Source organism: Anser anser (assembly GCF_964211835.1).
Source record: "Anser anser genome assembly, chromosome: 3".
NCBI lineage: Eukaryota > Metazoa > Chordata > Aves > Anseriformes > Anatidae > Anser > Anser anser.
Window position 1 is genome coordinate 92,136,045 of NC_139722.1, and position 21,467 is coordinate 92,157,511.

Sequence of the window (21,467 nt, forward strand, 5' to 3'; positions counted from 1 at the left end):
AAGGGAGAGGGGACGGGAAGGGGAAGGAAGAGGGCAGGGAAGGCCGCAAGGGGTGCTCCGCCGCCGTCCCACCGGAACTCGGCGCCAGTCCGCTCCCGAAGCGGCTCCCCCGGGGCAAGGAGAGCGGCCGGCTCCCGGCTCGCAGCCCAGCACCGCCGCCTGCCGCCCCCCACCCCCAGCTCCCCGCCCCGGGTCCCGCTGCCGGCGGCCGAAGCAGCGGCGCAGCCTCCCGGCGGCCGCCTCCCCGCTCCCCCAGCCGCGGCGCCCGCCCGCGGAGGACCCTATTTCGGGAGGGACGCCACAAAATGGCGGAGCCCGGCGAGACGGAGGCGGCCGGCTTCAAGCGGCCGAGCCGCCCGCCGCCAGCCGAACCGGGACCCGGCCCCGGACCCGGACCCGGAGCCTGTCCCGGTCCTGGTCCCGGCCCCGGCCCCGGCCCCGCGCCGCCAGCCCCCCGCTACGAGGAGCCGCCGTGGGGCTGCCGCCCTCCGGCCGGCGCCGGCTACGGGCTGGAGGTGCTGAAGGGCGGCGTGGTGCTGGGCTCGGTGCGGCTGGAGGGCGGCAGCTGGTTCCTGGCGGGGCGGCTGCCCGGCTGCGCCCTGGCCCTGGAGCACCCGTCGGTGTCGCGGCACCACGCCGTGCTGCAGTACCGCGGGCCCGGCAGCTCCCCCGACGGCTCCGACGCCGCCGGTTTCTACGTCTACGACCTGGGCAGCACCCACGGCACCTTCCTCAACAAGGCGAGGGTGCCGCCGCGCACCTACTGCCGGGTGCGGGTGGGCCACGGGCTCCGCTTCGGCGGCAGCTCCCGCCTCTTCCTGCTGCAGGTGGGCCGGGGGAAGCGCTGGCGTTTGTTTAGCTGGGGGGCCTTGTGCCTCGGCTGTGCCCCGAGGGAGGTTTGGGGAGGTCGGGAGGGCCTTGGGGTGCCCAACGCGGTAGGGGGGTCAGCCGCTCACTCCTCAAGTGCTCCCTTGTGCTCCATCGAAATCTTTGCATCGTGCCCCTTACGGTTGTATTTGAGCGGCCTGCGGGTATAAAGTAATGCTCATTTCTTTCTTTCTTCTCCTCTTGATGTTGAAATTGATATATCTGCATGCAAACCATAACAAATGTTTTGAAGAGCGCTTTTTGAAGGGCACTACGATCTATAAACGTTATCGTGTGTGATTTTCATGTCTTGTTGAAACTATTTCTTTTCAAAACACTCCTATAAAGTTACTGTTTGTGACACAGGGACCCGAGGAGGACCAGGAGTCCGAGTCGGAGCTGACCGTGACTCAGCTGAAGGCACTGCGCAAGCAGCAGCAAGCGAAACTGGAAAAGACAATGTTGGGAGAAGACTCTGATGAGGAAGATGACAAAGAGGAGAGAAGAAACGAGAGCAGTCAGAACACCGATATGAGCTGCTCGTGGGGAATGGGTAAGTACTGATGCTTACATCAGCTGGTGCACCTTGGAAGGTTTTTAAGTGAGTTTTCAAGGAATACTAGGGTTGACGTACCAGCTGGATGCTAATTGTCCAAAACAGTGGTGTTCTTGAGTACAAATACAAAGTCCTTTTCCTTTTAAAAAGACAAGTACTGTGAGTAGGCGAAACATACCAGGCAAGAACTTTACTAGATCTTCTTTTAAAATCAGGGAAAAAGCAATTTATCTATACCTCAAAAAGGAAACTGAGACTTTAGTTTAGGCTGTGTATTTTGTTCTTGCGGTGATGTTGACACTTTGGCCAGAGAGGCTGAATTTACTTGCTTGAGACTGCTGTGCAGTGAGCCTGTCCTTAAATTTTTAACGGGAATTCCACATCTGAGTGAGATAAATTATAATTAACGAGCTTTTCGGTACAAAATGATTTGTTTGTAAATGAGAATGTGTAAGCACATAAACCCCTTGAAGGTGCTGAAACTGTAGTGATGTTTCTGTGCAAAACCGTATCTTAAAATGGAAGAACTAATAGCAAAAGAGTGGGGTTTTTCGTTTGGATGCAGAACCAATATTCAAGTTAAGAAAAATAATTTTAGGGTGATGTAGTTGATATTTCTTTCAAACTGACAGTAGTTGAAATACACTGGTGTTCAAATTCTAACATTTCACTATCTTGTTTGCATATTGTTCTTCCAGGAGAGGATGCTGAGGAGGATGAGGCTGAAGAAAACCCTATTGCTATTGAATTTCAGGATGTACAAGATGCCTTCTATATGAAAGACCCTAGGAAGGCCCTACAGGGCTTTTTTGACAGAGAAGGTACTTTTCACTTATAAATTATTTTTGTTTAGCCAAGTTTTGTGTTTGTGCTCATATTTTTCTTTGGAAATTAAAGAGTGAAAGCTAAACTTTTCTGTTTCATTGCGGGTGGGGCTTTTTTATTTGGTCATTGTTTTTTGGGAGAAGGGGGTTGTTTTTAAAAACTTAGCTCACCACTGAAGAGCTAAGACTTAGTTCTTAACTTCTAAATTGGGAGTTGGAGAGGGCATCTTATGTTCCTCTGGAGTGGCTGTCAAGCCACATCCATCTTTTGAAGCTATATTAAAAAATCCGAAACCATCAAATTTCAAGCTGTGCTGTTCAGAGATAGAATTGGAAAGTATTAAAAGAAAAAAGCAATACTGAATTAGCCTAAGCTTCCATTGGTTGCTAGCAAAGCTTACTGATGACTCGTATATTTGTTAACATGAAAAATTAACCTTTGTGGTAAACAATATCTGTGAATCCAGATTGCAAACTGTCCATTCTTCAGTATCATTTACTTTAGTACCTGAAGGTACAAGGTTGGTTTTTTTCTTTAACTGTGTATTCCCGAACAGGTCACTTACAGATCTTTGATCTGAAAAAACCTCGATTGTGAAAAATAACTAAATGAGCATAATATGAACTGAAGATCCCATGGCCCAAAAAAAAAAAAAGACATTCAGTCTTTGATATACCACAAGAACATCATGCCTATTTTGTCTAACCCTGATGTTCTCCTCAGCTGTAAAGATTGTACCTGCTTATTTCACTTTTGGTAACTACACCAACTTTCTTTCTTTTCCTCTCTAGGAGAAGAGTTAGAATATGAATATGACGATCGTGGGCACAATAGCTGGCTATGCAGGGTCAAGTATGTATCCATTCATTCATTTCTGTGTGTAGAATCTGGCTCGATTGTATTCACAAACAAAAGCTGAGGGAATCACTTATCTATCATGCTTGCCAAGGAGGCCAGCTGGAATTAGACCAAAGTCCTGATACTGAAGAAGAAGGTCAAGGATCAATGCCTACCTAGTTCAGTGTCTTTACTTCTTTGTGGTCTGCCAGCATTTGGTGTTCACCTTAGAGGTGAAAATTGGTAAAGCAAGGAAACGGGTTCTTTCAGTTCCCCATGTTTTGAGAAATAAATGAAATTGAAATACAAAAGAAACCAGGAGTCAATATCTTTCAACTCCTAATGGGGAAAAAATATTCTACTCTGTACCAATTTCAGTTCTTTGATGGTATAAAGCAGTTTTTGTTGGGTTCCTTCCAGAGCCAACTAACATAATTCTCATATTAGGCTGGAGAAGGTGAGGTAGAATTAAATCAACAGATTAGGTCTCAAATGGATAGGTACAACATGTATGTCTCATTGCTTAAGAAACCTTTGCTTCAGTGTGGCATAACGTGTTTGTTACTGGTGTTGCATGGATGCAAGGTGATGCTTAAAATGATTCGTAACTGATGTTTAACCTGTTGTAATCCCAATTGAACAAATGGAAAAAGATTTATTGTTTGGGTTAGTGAAATAAAAAAAATACAGAAAGTCTGTGCTCATGTTTGGACTAGTAGGGTGTCAAATGAAATGTAAAAATATTTAATCCCCACAAAAAGAAAGACTAGAGGGAGGTGGAAAGAACAATGTCGACATGACAAATGCAATATCTGAGTAGCATCCAGGAAAGGCTGTATGTATTGGAGCTATTCTCTGATCCTTTGAACGGAACAGGTTGCCTGTGGATGATGCATCAGGGAAGCAGCTGGTGGCAGAGGTTCTCCATTCAGGAAAGAAGAAAGAAGCAATGGTACAGTGTGCATTGGAAGCTTGCAGATTACTGGATGCTAGGGGAGTGCTGAGGCAAGAAGCAGGTAAATAACCAGTTAAATGCTGTGATGGTTCTCAAAGCCCCTAAACTCTAGGGGTTTGAGATTGCTATCTTGAACTTGTTTGACTTCTCAGTGTATGTCACTTTGTTCCTGACCTTTTCTCTTAACCTTTCCCAGTATCTCGAAAAAGGAAATCAAAGAATTGGGAAGATGAGGACTTCTATGACAGTGACGATGACACCTTCCTTGATCGAACTGGTGCTGTAGAAAAGAAGCGACTGAATAGAATGAAGAAAGCTGGTAAAATAGAAGAAAAACCAGAAACTTATGACTCCCTGGTAAGAAGAATTATGAAATGCCAGGCCTATTCTTTCATGAATGTCTTATTACTAATAAGGAAAGCATATATATATATGTGTGTGTGTGTGTGTATATATATATATATATATATTTTTCCCCAGGTCTTATTTTTGTTGGCCTGAACTCTAGTATCATTTGAGACCCTTATCTATTAATTGGACAAGATAAATTGGAATGGGGTTAGATTTGGTGATTGTAGAATCACCAAAGGCTTTTAAAGGTTTTGAGAGGAAAAAAAATTGGGATATAGAAGAAACCTTAAACTCTTAAACACAACAGAAAGTGAGAGAGTGATTTGTTACTTCAATTTAATACTTAGTGTACATCACAGAAACATCATTGTTACTGCTACTAACTGATGCGTATCTGCTACCTTAAGCAAAAGGGATAACTGGCTGTGAAAAATGAAATACCTTGTTGTCAGGAATTTTCATGGCTTAAGGCCAAGTCAGCCTGCAAAAAAGTAGTTTGCAGCTGCTTGTGGTTTGTCTTCTCCAGAGACCAGCGTTTGATTTTTGAGGTTCTGTCGCTGCATACAAGACTTAATTTGTCATAAACTAGGAGAGGCAGGAGAATTTTGCAACTTTAAATAGAGCTTTTTTTACTTTGTTCACAGTATCTATAAATATCTGAAAGAAGTGGTAATTACAGTGAAAGCATACTGCCTTTCTTTTTTTGTCTGTGTAATATCGCCTTCTGCTTGATAGATCACAACAGTGGATGAATGAGAACAGGGTACCATAAAATTGCTTTAAAGCACTAGATAATAATTGCAAGCTTTCAAGTTCACAGGGCACATACCAAAGAAGGATCTTATTCTGCTTCAAAGAATAAGCAGACTGGACTGACACGAGCATGACAACTAAAAGTCCTACACAGACAATAGTGTATGGAGAAGCAAATAGGTGGGAGTAGGGCGGGCTGGAGGATCATGACAGTGGTATAAAAGCATTATGAGAAAGGACTTTCTGAAACATAAATATGCATACTGTTCAAATAATTTTTGATGCATTGTTTAAGAACAATCTATATGCACTATATATAGTGTATACTACTGTAAACTATATATATATATGTATATTATATGTTTAAGAACAATCTAAACTCCTCGCGAGGGGGAGTGGAGAGGCAGGTGACCTATTCTCCGTTATCACCAGTGACAGGACCCGCGGGAATGGTGTGAAGCTGAGGCAGGGGAAGTTTAGGCTGGACATCAGGAAGAGGTTCTTCACCGAAAGGGTGGTTGCACACTGGAACAGGCTCCCCAGTGAAGCAGTCACTGCACCAAGCCTGTCTGAATTTAAGAAGCGAATGGACTGTGCACTTAGTCACATGGTCTAAACTTTTGGGCAGACCTGTGCGGCGCCAGGAGTTGGACTTGATGATCCTTATGGGTCCCTTCCAACTCGGGATATTCTATGATTCTGTGATTATTTTTTCATCCCAGTAATTCCCAATCAGAGATCAGAAATTAAAAAAAAAATAAAATGGAGATAATGTGGTAGGATATTTGAGGAACTCTTAAATGGAGATTTTAAAGAAGTTAAAGCATATGCTTAGGAGATCTTTTCTCTCATAGGTCGCAAAGCTAAAGGAATCTGAAAACGAGCTCCTTGAGATAACAGAAAAGCTGAAGGCTTCAGGGAAAGGTAAGATGTGAAGTCTCTGAATATAGTGTTCTCCATTTAAAAAAAAAAAAAAAGAAAATCTATCTTACAGATATCATAGAATCATGCATCTTACATGCATTTTTTTGTATGTCTGCTTTCCACAAAGAGGCAGGAAGATTTGCAGGTGATTGAGTTATCTGGAGAAGATACTTAATGCTCTTAATCCAGTTGGTTATGTACTGTGTGCGTAGTCATTTGCTAATGAATGCGGCTTTCTCCAAAAGTATCCCATGTCTAAGATAAGGAGGAGAGTATACAAGTTCCTGGAGCATAACAGGGTGGGCATTATTACTGTTTATCTACCCATTATAGTGAAACTGACCCACTTCAAGGACCACATTTTTCCATTCCCTCCAAAACCATCTGTAAGGGAAGAACAAACAAGTGGCAGAGAAAAGACAGTATCTTTTATTTTGCTTCTGTTGTTGCAAATACACCTTGAAAAGGTAGGAAAAGAGAAATGTGGAGTTAAAGTAGTCGATGCTTAGCTCACGTGTTCAGTGAGCTTTCTAGCTTATGAGGGAGCCATTCAGGTTTCTAGAATTGTCTGTGTGTGAAGGCAGAGCCTTTCCAGCAAGTGGGGAATGTGCCTGCTAGTAACTTAGATTTAAAAGCACACTAAATGAGGTGCGTTTTGCTTTAAATTACTGATGATGTCTTGTGGAAGGAAGGCATGAAGGAAACGTATTTAGGTTGGTTCATCATACAAAACGCTTTCTAACAGAGTTGACTTTAATAAAGGCTGCAACATCTGTTTGTCAGAGCTTCTTCAAGAAGCCTAGCAGCAATCTGACAGCAGTGCTATCTTTTGTGAATTATATGGGCACATTTCTTTCTTACTTAATGCTACACCCAAACTCATTTGTATGAGCATTTTTGTTGGTGATTGATTCTACCAGATCGCTGTTGAGAAAACCTTACTGTTCCAGTGAGCATTCTGACTGATGGGTCAGTTCACTGTCTTTGAAGTAATTGTTTTCAGCATGACTTTACTGATAAGTAGTTCCTGATCAACTAGTAGGAGAAGCTAATGCTTTATATTGCCTATGACGGGTAATGCCAAGCACTTGTGTCATGAAGCCTTTGTTTCTTCCGTTACTGTTTCTCAACAAGAACAATTGTAAGAGACTAGAAAGAACCAAGAATCAGTTCATTTGTAGACTTGTGCTAACACCATATAATTCTAATGATATGTTATCATGGCTTGGTGAATTGTAACTGGTTACATAACTGGTTTAGAGGCTTAGAAATACTGAAATCTCATCAGTTAATTACTAGGCCCAACAACAGCCTGCAAGGTATTGCAATACAGCGTGATTCAGTTTCGAATGCAAATTTCCTAAAACTAGACCAGGATAAAACGTAGCAAATGTTCAGTCATCGGTTTGTGTGCGTGTGTTCTAGTTACTTGTGTTTTCTCAGATTTAATTACAGACGAGGAATACAAGTATAAGCCAGGAGCGTGCGTATTGATCACGGGTGACTCTTATTACTCCCTTGAGCTGTCTGGCAAAGTTGTGGTATTCCATACGGTTCTGAAACCTTAACGCACTTCGGCTTGCTCTAAATGATCATTTGTAGCCTAGGGGCCAGAGTGTAGTGGGACCAGTGAGTGAACGACAGGCTAAATTGCAACACCTCTTACCAAGCACTTGGAGAGTTTAAGTGATTGTTGAAAAGATCTCAGTGAAAGTTCATAAATTGTTCTTTAGAGTTCTTCAGAACTAACTACTGATGGACTGACTTGGTGTCTCTGTTACTGATGTAACTGAACGAAAATCAAACACACAGAGCTCTTCAGTCTCACTTTTGCCTGTTCAGAAGAAAATTGATAAGTTCTTGGTGCAGTAAAAAGCTCTATAGCTTTCCCTCCCCCACAACCCGCCCCCCCCGAATGTAAAGTATAATAGCCATGATTGATTCACCTCTTAGCAATAGCAAATTTTCCTTAAGCATTGTGGAATAGTGCTGCAACAGATGCTGAATGCTAACTAACCCGGTAAGCTCAACTACCTGATCTGAGGCAGCGTTGGTGGAATCAGGCAGAGAATCCTGTTTGCGAGAACAGTGATCAGAATCTCTGAAGATCAGTGAAGTGCTCATGCACTCTTTTGGGGCTAAAATGGTGAGCTGTAGAACTGCAGTTCCTTTAATTGTTCCAAATTACCTGACCAAGCATGAAATGTTACCTTTGATGTTTAAATGACTGCTCCTCTTGACTCTAGGCTGTGAGGTGGTTCAGACTGTTTATTAACAAGGCTTTTTCATTGATCATTTTTGTCTAAGCTCAAAATAGTTAGGAAAAAGAAGAGTATCTGAATTTCTTTTATAACATATTTCATTGTCATTTATATTTGGTTGGAGGTGGATGCTCTTATCTTTCAGAGCCTATCAATCCTGTATGTCTTCAGTTGCTGTCGTGGCTTTCATATGTTTGTGAAAACTGTTTTTTTTCTCTAGATCAGAAATACTCTTTTCAGTTAAGTGCATTTGAAAATGTTAGTCGTCTTAGACATTTGTGTAAATATTAAATGTTATGTAAAACTGCTCAAATATATGCTCTTAATAAGGTAAACAGAATTAAAAATAACTCATTGGTCACAGAATTATCCTTGTGCATGTATTAAAGCCACAAATAAATATCAGATTTGCCAACTTTATATAACAATAAAAGGCAGAAAACTGCCTATCAAAAAGCTCGATATAATTCTAACAACAACGTTTTTCTTTGTCTCAAAGTTACTTTTGAGAAAAATATAAAATTCCTTTCTTGGGCTTGAACAGTGCTTCAGGAGTTTTCCTGTTCTTCTGTTTGTTTTCTAAATCCATGTGTTAGAATTGTGTATTTACTTTTCTTTGTTGTTAGAGAGTTTTTTCCTCCAGTTTTATTTTAATTAGTTAAATATGCATAGAAATATTTTTGTTTGAAGTCAGGTGGAGTAGAAGGACTGTCTTTTTGTTTTTCTCAAATACAGAGCAGTGTTTTTCTGTTAGAAAATCAGACCAAAACAAAGATAAATCTTGTGTGATTGTCTTAACATATACAATTATTCTCATATGCACTCAGTCATTCAGGAGTGGAAGACAGCATCATGTGTCAGTTATTTCATTTTTAGGTTTGCAGACATTGTTACATAAACATCCTGGGAAAGTCAAAATGGGATTTCCCATGTGGTGTTGTAGGATTTCTTGTAGCTGTGTTTATTTTAGTCCGTGACTATAAAAAGGACCCAAAAGGCACCTCTTTTTTTTTTTTTAGGGACAGCAGATCTTGAATTGAGATGAGCAACCTAGAATGCAGACAGACTTTCTCATAAAGAAACATTCAATTTTGAGAGGCTTTTTCATCTGAGTGGATTAAGATTTACTGCTGGACTTTGTTAAGAGAAAAGCTTTCATCTTTCTAGGGCTATCAGCCTCCATTATTTCACCATTCAAAAAAATCTCACAGAGAGGATAGTCATTCATATATCCTTTATCCTCTAAAGGTAGGACTTGAGTATAACAATATGTGTCTTATCGTTATCTTGCCTAGGCCAGTCCCAGCCAGCAGCTCAAGATTCCTTGGATGAATTCATGACCGAAATAAAGTCAGGGTGCACCTTAGACAACGTGACTCGAAAGAAACTTCACTTGCGATCGTTTGAACTGAGGAAAGAGCAGCAGAGACTGAAAGGGTTAATAAAGCTTGTCAAGCCTACAGAACTGCCTGAGCTGAAGCCCCCGTAAGTCTTGGCTAAAGTTTGTTGTTTTTTTTCTTTTTCTTTTTTTTTTTTAATTACTTCCACTGTTGTTACTTCTCATAGGCAATCTTGCACCCCCAGTATGTAGACAGTTTTCCAAATGCAAAGGCAGCAGTGCCTTCAATGCTTCCTAGTTCATCTCTCCAACAAGCTTCTGTGCCTTCTGGCCACTGCTGCATCTGAGGTTGAGGCAGATGCACAGCAACAGTGGAGTAAATTGAACCTACACTGGGACGAGGAGCAAGAAGGGGCTGGAATCATGGTGTCAGCATACATATATATATATTTTTTTTTTTGTACTACAACCTCCATCCAAAAGGAACTGAAGAGTTTTACAGTACTTCAAATAATATGAAAATCACTTTGTGAAATATATCCAGAAGTCAAATGCAGTGGCTGTTCAGCTACTGCTTAGCAATGCTGCTGCAATTCAAGAGGGTGTGTGCTGGGTTCATTGTTTACTAGTGGCAACTTGATTAGAGGTTTAATTACTTAATTTACTTAAATTGAAGTTCAGCCTCTGACTGTGTTTATATATTTACAGATATATTATGCATATATGTATGTTTATGTATTTGAATTTGAGGGAGTCTGATAAGTGTGGTTTGTTGTTTTTTTTTCTTTTTGCTTTTTCTTTCTGTTATGGCAAGTGTCTGACTCCTGCAGCATGCACGTAGTATGGAGGAGTCATATCCTGAAACATCCTCCTTGGATGCTGCAAGTTTGAAAGAAATAGAAGGACTTTTATATATTCACCTCCATTTTGCAGGGGTTTTGCATACGTATGTATAAGACTTGTTTGGTACTTTAAATACTGTTTTTCTTTGTAACTATTTTTTATTAGGAGTGGGAGTTACAGTCTGGAAGCAGACAGCAAGCCTAAAAAGATTGCCCTGCCTCTCTTCGGTGCAATGAAAGGAGGGAGCAAATTCAAGCTGAAAACTGGAAGCCTAGGGGTAAGTGCTCCAAGTCAGACACTAGTTCTTAGACATCTGAGGCTATGGAGCCTACAGGTGGCAACCATGTCATCTCGCATGGAGGAGCAAGCCCACAGGAGTGGAAGAGTGCACGGGGCAGCAAGCAGTGTCTGCCAGATGTTGTTTGCTGCCAGCAGTAGCCATTCTGTGCCCTCGTGCAATCAATCTTCTGGGGCACAGCTGCAGTTAAAAGGCATTGATCCAAGTAGAGGCAGTCTGGTGATGTCAGACTGAATGACTGCTATACATCAGCAGCTAGTCCTTTACTTTCTTTTGTTTTTCATGATCTTTTAGCTAAGATCGTATCCAAGATTGATTCAGCTTCCAGTGTCCCTTTTATGAAAAGACTGCACTCTCGCCTGTGGGCTGAACATCTTTTTTTTCCCCTTCCATCTCTACCAAAATCTCTTTCCTTAAAACCTAACTATTCTTCATCCTGTGAGTGTTTCCCTACCAGCTGCCTCTGTGACTGTAGCATGCCTGTTTTCTCCTGTAATGAATCTCCGTGACATCTACTTTCATGTTGTTCTGGCACTGATGCACAAGTCTTTGTCCTGCAGAAATTGCCTGATAAGCGTCCAGTTATCCCTGAAAACTTGTTAAAAATGAAAGATGATGGACCAGAGGAAGAGGAGGAGGAAGAAGAGGAAGAAATGGAGGAGGAGCAGGAAGCAGATGCAGTAAACAGCAGAGCATCAGATGTGGAAATGAAAATAACAACAGAGGAAGAAACAGGAGAAGAAATTAATGATCCCAATGGTTCTACGTGCAATAATGAGAAGCTACAATCCCTTCAGGATGGTAAGCATGGGTTTTGATTTTTCCAGTAGTGAGGCTGAGTCTATAAGTACTTTTTTTTTTTTCCTGAGCCATGTGAATCTCCTAAAGCTTGTGTCACAGGTTTTCCAGCAGTGTGTATATAGCTTTTCCATAAATTTTGCCTTGAACCCAGTGTCTAGGTGAAAACAGATGAGAAACAGGTGAAAGTTATACCTGCTTCAGGTTGGGACTCTACTTGGCAGTCATATTTTCATGCTTTTGGTAAAATAGAAGTAAGTCTCCTGGACTCAAGGAAGGTCCTATTTTGATAAGCCCTGCTTTCTTTAGATTGAGTGTCCATATGGTAATAAATGCAATGTGTTGTTGGCAGGGGGAGTGACTTAATAAGAAAACAAATGCCTGTGTAAAGCTTCAGACCAGCTTGTAAGGAGGAAAAATAATTTTAAAAATAGGAAGGAAGAAGCATCTTCTTTGCATCTGTGTGGTTTATCTGTAACCCATCCTTCTATATATTAACTTGATGTATTTAAAATCTTAGTAATGATGTTTCTCCATAAATAGTGTGTTTGACAGAAACCAAATTCTATCTTCTCGTCCTAATGCTGGACAGGTTGCTATTGAAAAGTATATTTTAACTGGTCATAAATTTTCCTTTAATAGTGTATTGTGATAGACTTGAATGAAGGAATTTAGAGAACTTTTAAGAGAAGAATTCTTCCTGAAACAAACATAGCTCAGAGTTCCCTTCAAAAATGTTTCTCAGGGAGGCTAGCACTCCTACTCATCAGAGTTAGTGCAGAGCATTCACCTAATACTCCTTTTTATTTATTTTACAGGGGTTAATATTCTGCCTGAGCCAAAGATACTAAGAAATAAATCTCAGATGGGACCCTCGCTAGAGAAATCTCAAGGTGAGCTGTACAGTTTGGAGGCTATCGTACACTAGCATGTAGGTTCAGAAACTGCCTAAAGGAGTTACTGCTTTTTTGTCAGTAGAAAGAGCCTAAGCCTAACTGTAGAGTCTAAAGTAAGAATCTAGAATTCAAATGAAGAATTGTTCTGTTTGGGCAGTGCTAAATGTACGGCAAAGACAAGCCATTTCAGCTGTTTCAGATCTCCTTGCTTTTTTGTAGTCACTAACTGCAGAGAGATTCTTTTTTTTTTTAATAAATGTGCAGAATAAAAGTTGTTATAATTTAGGAGCATAAACATAATGCTTCTTTCCCCTTATTCTCTTGCAGTAATAGCTCGTGTCACTTCGTAAAGGGAAGGTTCTGTCCTTCTGTAGTGTTAACTCTTAATGACCCAGATGACCCCTCTGCTCGTACGCATGCACACACAAAAAAAAAAGATTCTCAAAATGTAGGCAGTGTATGGTGCAATGAACATCTGGAGGAGATCTGTATGAATTTTCTTCTTTCCTAACTCAGAGTCTTAAGAGTATGTTTTCCTGTCCTTATGATAATAACCATGGACTTAACTCAAAAAAGTCAATATTTCATAGATTAAGCGGCAGAAAAGCCAGGCATACTTCTGTCTTTGCCTTCCCCTCACATATGTTACTGTAAAATGATTTTTTTTAAAGGATGTTGATTCTGTACATTTTCTACAGTTTATGTCTAAATCAGTCACTGTAGTGATTACAGATAGAGAGTATCTCATAGAAAATCAACATCTGCCATTAACTAAAAGGATTTTGCAGAATACCAAATAGAGGACCTCATAAAACTGCATTCGGTTTGGGGACTGCGAGTGTATTAAGCATGAGTTAATAGATCTATGGAAAACAAAAAGATGTTCAGCAGTCATAAATATGAATGGTTTTGCAGTGAGTTGTCTTGGATTTCCTTTTTGGAAGTATTCATCTTTATGTGAGTTTTCTATAAGCTTATTTGTGATAGAATTGGTCATTTTATGATGTGTCATAAAACATTTTTTTTTGTCAGCATCTGAGGCATTGTGCAAGGAACCTGAAGAGACATCCGAGAAAGCTAAGAAAACTAATAGCTCAAGCAAGGTCAGTTATGATACTGTGACTCCTAGAGCCTAAGAATTTCAAGGAATCATTTAGTCGGCTCCTTATTAGTGAAATAGTAACAATTGGGTTGAGTGGGCCTTTGGTAGTGCTTTTTTGCTGAGTGATTCCCAAATGTAGAACTACACACTACCATTGGACACAGCTTTTGGAGTCTCCAGTGAGAAGGCAGAGCATTTCAAGCATGACAGGGGTTCTGTGAAGCTGTAGGAAATAAACAAAGGTTCTCAATTGAAACACAGAATTGTTTTTTCCAGCTTTTCACTAGGCAAAGCTGATGCTAAGCTGTTGTGAATTGCATCTTCACCTGTAGCACAAGTGTTGTAGAACACTGGTGCTCTCTGGGCTTTCAAGGTGACTTTGCAAAACTTCCATGGAGAGTAGCTTGGGAAACATGTATTGGCTGGCACAGAACATGCTGGACTAAAACTGTAGTTTTCTTCCTTCTCTGTAAGATATGGTAAGAGAAATATCTAATAAGACTATTGTATTTTGCAACCCAATTATTATTGAATTTGAGTGTGTGTGATGTGCTTCCCATTCATAAGATTTGTAGCAAAATGTAAAGTATGTGAGCTTTCCACATTTTGGGACACAGGTAGTGGTTGCATTCCTGGAATTGGGAAGAAACTTCTCTGACGGCATGCTCTTAGCCTAGTGATTATTGTGAGGCTCTTCCCTTCAGAATGCATCCCACCATAACACTGGCTGCCATCAAAGAAGATTACCGTAGTTGATGGGCCATGAGTTCTGAGCATTAGGACGTTTTTTTGTGGTGACCATTGAATTTTAGTCCTGCTCCACCTGCTTAAAGAAACGTAACTCCCTGAAGCATGTGTGCGCTAGCTGCTGCTGCTCTTGCTGCTCTTGGCAGAGGACCCAAGGACTGGGCAGGCACAGCCTCTAGTATTATTCTTTGTTGCTGGCCTAAAGTACGTTGATAAAGAAAGCAAGAGTAAATTTACTCTGTTAGAGCCCAGTGTATACCCTTTCTATGAGAAGCTGCCTTGTTCTCCTGCATTCACACTAAGGCAGTCAAGTCAGCACCTCCCATCAGCAGAGAGTTCACTCTAACACTGAGCATTCCCCAAATACCAGATGGCTTAGCTGTGTTCTCGCTCCCATTACAAATCACTTTTTCCACATGCCCTGTCTACCATTGGGCTCATTTTCTTGCATGGAAAATATCAAGCAGAATTCTCCTTATGTTTTTTTCTCTTTTCATATTTGAGAAATAACTTTGAATAATGCAAAACTGGAAAAATCTATTTTTTAAGTGGCTGTTCACAAGTCATACTTAACAACTGTTCAACTCCACAGTCTAATGTTTTCCAAACATTAGTGATACAAACAAACTCTTTTAGAGGTTAATTTGGGGAAGAGAAATAGGTTTGTTTGTTTGTTTGTTTTGTTTGTTTTTGAGGGAATGAAAAATTGTTTCAACTGCGTAACTTAAGACTGTCATGATACTACAGAGTAATGCAAATCAGTGCTGAGCACTGATGGGCACATTTTGAGCTCTTAAAATATCAAAAAACTGTAGAGTGAGACTTTTTTTGTTAGCTACCTGCAGTAGTTGAAAACAAAACTTGAGAAAATGATGCCAATGTGGCAAAACTTAAAAAGCTGGGGATAAAAAGACACTGCTGTGTCAACATTTGAATTGCAAGTGACCTGTTTCTGTTTGCTTTAAACATTTCAGTGATGCCAGTGAGACCTGAAAAAATTGGGTTTTCTTGTATAAGGGTAACTTAGCTTTTCAAAAGACAAGATAGCTGAACTTTTATATACTTTATATACTTTCAAAAGTCACCTTGAAACTAAAGTTTTCGGTGGGATTGTGCTTTGAAATCACTAAAGCACTTCTTAAAAATCCTACTCTAAAGCTTTTCCCTGTGTAAAGAAACTCAGTGTCAAATGACAGTAACAAACATTAGGATGAGGCAATTAAACTGTCCAGAAGCGGAGCTGTGGAAAGCAGTGGGAGAGATCTCTTTGAAACCAAAAGTTGTCATATACGCTTCTGTTATTCAATAAAGCTGTAGAGTTTTGCATTACATTTATCTCCCCTGACTAGTCTGCCCAGATCTGCTCTCTGAAGACCATGGATGACCTGATTTGGTGTTGGCAATGGACCTATTCTGAGATGGAGTTTGGACTCGTTGATCTCCAGAGGTCCTTTCTAACTAATGTTTCTATGGCTCTGTGACTATACTGGGAATAAATTGGATCAATTTGAGAGTTTACTATATATTTTTCTTTCCTCTGAACTATATTTTTTGTCCATGGCCGTGTAGAAATAACCCACACTGCTCAGCATTTGTCTTTTGAATAACTGAGAGACTTAGTGGCTGTGACACATTGCTGAAAGGGTGCAGCACCTTAAGAATCTTTTCTCCTTTTGCAGGTCCAACCACCTTTCTTTTCTTCACATTACCCAGATGATGACCCAGACTACTGCATGTGGGTTCCTCCTGCAGGTATTGACCATTTCTTTGGGTTTTATTCCTATAACTCGAGAATATACCTAACAAGTAGTCAGGGTGTCTTTGTAATGCGTTGAGGGGGGAAAAAGTAATGTGGGAATACTTACTGAGAACCTGATGTTTTTTGGCATGTTATGCCCCATATTTATTTCTTGTATCTCCATGCAATTCTTGTTGTGAAATGCTGACCTTATCTGTAGCAGCTTCATCTCAGTGGACAGATGCACCTGAAGTTTGTCTTTCAGTTCTGTAACATTTGAGAGACCTAACTCCGTTTGCGTATACCGATACAGGTATCTAGTTAAAAGAAAAGCTCAAAGCTTCACCAAGAATAAATGCTCCAGCAATATTAGTATTCTCAATTTTCATAGAAGCCTGTGACATATGAAAATTTTTTGCAGATTTTTGCAGTAAAGACTTTGGGTCGTTTTTGGAGAAAAGTCTTGCTAACTCTTTGAAGATGCTGAATAATTGATACACACATTTAGTACATGTTAAAATTGAACTTTTTTTTTTTAATTTTAGTTTTAGAGTGTTTTTAGTTAAGTGGGGTTATTCTTAACAATGTATTGAATTTGCAGTGGCTCCAAAACTGAAAATCCATTTTCTTGCACTTAAGTTTTCATTGTGAGATCAAAGCTTAGCTTTCATTTGGTAGATCCATCATTATAATTTTTGTTGAAGCTGTTGCAACCTGATAATGTCGACAGGTTCCAAAGACAATAAGAAAAATGAGAATAAATTTCAGTGAAGAAAAACTATAACCTGGTGAAGCCTTCCTGGCATGTGAATCAGCTGGAGCAAAATGCCTGCTTCAGTAACACAGAGGTCTGATCTAGTGTAGCCAAGCAACCTGTGTCCATCAGAGGGAGCTCGTTTTCCTGTCTCTACCTGCTAATAACCAGATTTATCTTCTAAGTTGGCATAATGAGTACACTAGGAAAAAAAATAAAGCATGAATAGATGATGTAATCTTGACAGTGTTAGTAATGTTAGACAAGTTGTAAATAAAAAGACAATTTGGACTGTAATATCCTGTCTGGGTTTTATGCCTATCTGACAGGTGCTGCCTAGAGACTATTTAATACTTGTCCTATAAACTTGTATTGGACTAATTTTTGGGGTGTTTTTTTTGTTTGTTATTGGTGGTTGGTTGGTTGTGGGGTTCTTACGTTGTTTTGTTTGTTTGTTTTTATGTTCATTTGTTTTTTCTTTAAAGTAACTCTTTGTCTTTGTCCATTAGGTCAGAGCGGTGATGGCAAGACTCATCTCAACGAAAAGTATGGCTACTAAGCTTCAAGCTCCAGAAAGCAGATCTGAGGTTTGAAGGACTGCTCTGCTTCGGACTCTTTATTGAGTCCACTCGTTATTGAGGGATAAAAGATGTTTTTTTCAGACCCGATTCCAGCCATGCTGGCTGTTAGCCATCCCTGTGTGTCCTCTGTTGCTTGTCTTCCAAATACTTTTTTAAAGATTCCTGAGCCCACGCATTCTTCTGTCTCTTTCTTCTGCTATTAGCCTTGTTCTTTTTTTGTTTAGTGTGAAACCACAGACTTGTTTATCCTTTTGTAAATAAAAATATAAAAAGTATTTTAAATATATTTAAAAAAAAAAGCAACTCCATGCATACAGGACTGATAAATTTCATTCATGTTGGTTTTAGGCAATTAAAATGAGACACACTACCATTTTGCTTCTGTTGCTGCTATTTGAAAATATCATCAGGGCAAACAGACTTCGAAACTCACATTTTTCATTGGGGGGGGGACGGGCAGAGACTTCTACTTCAAGAAGAAAAGTGTTTCAGTCCTCCCTGATGGAGGTTTTTGAATACAGTTGCTGAATGCTTGGTAGGAAGGGGACTAGGAGGGAGGAGAATACTGTTATAAAGGTGTAGAAGCACAGAAGAACTGCAGAGTATGGCACTGCCCATCTCAAATTAGAGGATAACAGAGGAAACGATGAAAGGATAACCTGCGAAAGGCTGCTTATACTGTAGCCTGTTCTTCACCTCTCACAGCCCATGAACAAAAAGCCACTTTCATGCAATTTCAGCTCTTTATGAAGAATGTAGGTTTGTAACTTCATAACTAACTCTTTGGCACCAAAGCATATTATAGGCAAGAATAAAGTAAGGTTCAAAGTGTGAGTAGGCACCTTATCAAAGGATGACAAAAGACAGCCCATTCTGACTGGCTGCCCATTTCCTTTGGAGCAGGAAATGCTAATATATAACAATAGATGCTTTTCTCTCTTGTGTATATGGATATAGGTATCTGAAGGAGGGTACAAATATATATATTATGCATGGATCCTCTTCTGATGTGTACTTGCGTACATATTGCATACATTTAGAAAAAAACACAAATGATTTAAATACACATCCATAAATGCATGGGTATAAACTGGATTAGCACTTTAGCAGGAGTTCAAGAAATGGATGAAGTTTACATGTGAATGGAGATACCTGAATGAAGGCAGAGGGCAGGATCGCGTGCCCTGTTTGCTGGGACCAGAGAACAGGCCCAGCTTGGGGTGCCAGGAGGCGGAGCCTGCCCCAGGGCCAAGGGCCCTTGCCAGGAGGCCACCAGGAGGCTGCGGGCCCCTGGGGCACTGCTGGTCCCCTGGGGCACTGCTGGGCCTGGCTGTCCCTGCCCAGCCACCCCTGGGCCCTCCCCTGCTCTGCCTAGGGATCCGTTCCAGCCCAGTGCTGCCCCTGAGCAAAAGCAGTAGAGGTGGTGGTTTTGGTCTCCTGTCATGGACCACATTCTGCACCTTCTGACAGGCCTGGTTTCTCTCACCCTTTCCTTGCTCCTGATGATAGAGCTGCTCTGTCATGCTCTTTTTAGGGTTGTTGCAATCTGGATTTACGCTATAATCTCAGCAGACCTTCTCCAGAGCCTAGTTCAATTCCAGGTGTTCACAAGGGCTCTTTATTTTAATCACTGTAGATGCAGAGGGCCTGCACAGGTGCAGGACAGGAGAAACAACAGTTCACTACTTATCCTTTTGGGAAACAGAAAAAAAGAGCCCACCAGGTGGGTACACCTTTACTCTGACCATGCCAAAACAGGCGGTCAGCATGTCAAGTCTCAAAACAATGACTTCTGGGTTCCCTAGGGGACGTTAGTTTTGCTTATGAAAGGATAGAAACTACCAAAACCATAGTATGCACAAAGCTGTATCTTTTCATTGGGAGGCTGCTTTGTAATACAGACAAATTGCATTTGCCCTGCTGCCAACAAGCACGTCTCTGGGGATCAAGGCCTGGGCAGTTGGTGCTGGCTAAGCCCATGAGCTCCCCATCTGTTTCTTTTCATAGCAGCTCACTTGTGCTCCCATACAGATCTGATGTTAAAACCCGCTCTCTGTCGGTGGTCCATCTTTTGTTGCATTGTGTGTTACGAATACCCAAAGGTGGTCCCCAGAGGATGGTTCCAGTAAATGTCATGGTAGCTGTACTAGCTGTGGAAAAATCACCCATTCGAAAGCTGTTGGCACCCCATCAGTGATCATCTTGCCATTCAGAAATCAGTTTTGTGCTTGATACCCACCACCACCTAACAGGACAAATCTGAATATTTTCCTTTTCAGCCAGGTACGTACATCACTGAATAGGGGAGACTGGATATCTCTTTCTCCTCTAAAGATAGCCATAAACCAGTATGTGGCCAGGCAAGGAGAGGCCACCACAGTATATGAGAAGGGATCTGTACAGCTATAAGCCTTCCCCCTTTTCCTTCTCACAGCCTGTGTGATGGGTCATCACTATAATCTTATGCCTGTGTGCTCTGCAAGCCTCCCTCAAAATTTTTATATCCTGTTGGCAATAGTAACCAGTTCTTGTTGCAAGTCAAAGATCTTCTCCTGATGGTCTGCGTATGTGTCAAGAACTGCTTTTTCTCCTAAGCAGCACGCTGTGCTCCCTGTTACAACCCTGCCATGGAAGAAGGCCTACATAACTGATTCTTAATGGTGCTGAAAAAATGGAGGAAATAACCCATGCAGCCCTCGATACCCAACACTTGGAGAAGGCTGCTTAGTTTCATGGGTAAAAAATGTAAGGAGTCTATGAAATGTAAACTCAGGCTGGGTACTTCTCTGCACATCAGCTCACCACCCTGGGCAATTAATTACACAGCCATTTTTTCTCCCAGCAGCTGGCTGACAACCAAGCTGCCATTGTAGCTCGTGGCCTTACGTGCTAGAGAAGCTCAGCTCTTAAACTTCAGCAGGTTCAGCCTTTGGACTATTTGAGATGCTTTTCCCACATAAATCCTGCACTTTTCATGTAAAATTATAGCTGAATAACATGTCGTGTTTTCTTTTTAAGTAGTTAAGGCTTGTGCCTCTGTAACCAACCCCCAGACCTGCACAGCGGCCTGGGGCTGGGGCACCTTATTCTCCTGACCACATTAAGTGCCCAGTCAAGCAGCAAGCAGAGGTGGCAACAATATGAACAGCTATGGATGTGATTATAGACTGTATGACAAAGCTCACAGAAGTTTCTCACCCCAAATGCAGTCCTGGCCCCCCTGATGCCATAACGATGTTCACTGTGTCACAGGAGGAAAGAGGCCTGGGGAAATACAGAACAGTTGTTTGGCTTAATAATCCCCCAGCGTATGTTGCCCTTGGACAGGAGGATGACGAGCGTATTAACTCGCAGCAGACCCTCAGACAAGGGGATCTCCCTCAGCGTGACTCCCCTCTGCACAGCCCGCTCCAGTTTCTCACGGAGCTCATTTGCCCCGCTCAGCAGCTCTGCATCAGGCAGAGCCCTCGCTGCTGTAGGTGCTGTGAGGCTCACAGAAAAACAGATGATTGCTGGTGGCTTTTAGGCCCCTTTTGGTCTGTAACTTCAGAACGGTGATAGGCCTCAGGGTCCTGCGCAGCCCACCCCCAGCAGCTTTTACTGTCGCCATAGCTGGGTGGAAAGTCTGAGCCCACCTCAAGGCTCTCTTACTTTGTATAAATGTACTCACCCTGTCTAAAACTTTTTTTTTTTTTTTCTGAATTCACACTGCTTAAATAAACAGTGGAAGACTCCATATGAATCTCTGCATGCTGACAGCTTCACAGCAGCGCTGAGCAAAATCACCAGGACTGGATATCTGGCGTAAGTCATCAGAGAGTTGCTCTACACCCCAAGCAAGTGCTCTGTGAGCTTCCTGCAGCAGTAGCTTGCTGATTTTGACCCAGTACTGTTGCATTGTCTCTCCACTCCTTTCAAAAGGCACAGATTAGAACAAGCAACCTCCAGATGGAGCTCATGATGCACAGACCTCACTGTACCTCAAGTCTCTTCTGTCTGCAAGAAGGGAACCCCAGCTGTAACTGAGGGTGTGTATGGGCCC

At 41.6% G+C, this 21,467-nt stretch overlaps 1 protein-coding gene across 1 annotated transcript; it reads left to right on the forward strand.

Moving 5' to 3' along the window:
- The first annotated feature begins 56 nt into the window (after positions 1-56).
- Positions 57-17,728, forward strand: SLC4A1AP (solute carrier family 4 member 1 adaptor protein). The gene is made up of 14 exons (XM_083828799.1): positions 57-827; positions 1,234-1,420; positions 2,122-2,244; positions 3,040-3,100; positions 3,962-4,101; positions 4,237-4,397; positions 5,999-6,068; positions 9,625-9,814; positions 10,677-10,788; positions 11,370-11,610; positions 12,426-12,500; positions 13,536-13,606; positions 16,032-16,104; positions 17,354-17,728. Exons 1-14 carry the CDS (start codon positions 306-308, stop codon positions 17,401-17,403), a joined length of 2,076 nt encoding a protein of 691 aa, XP_083684925.1. The 5' UTR covers positions 57-305; the 3' UTR covers positions 17,404-17,728.
- The last annotated feature ends 3,739 nt before the right edge of the window (positions 17,729-21,467 follow it).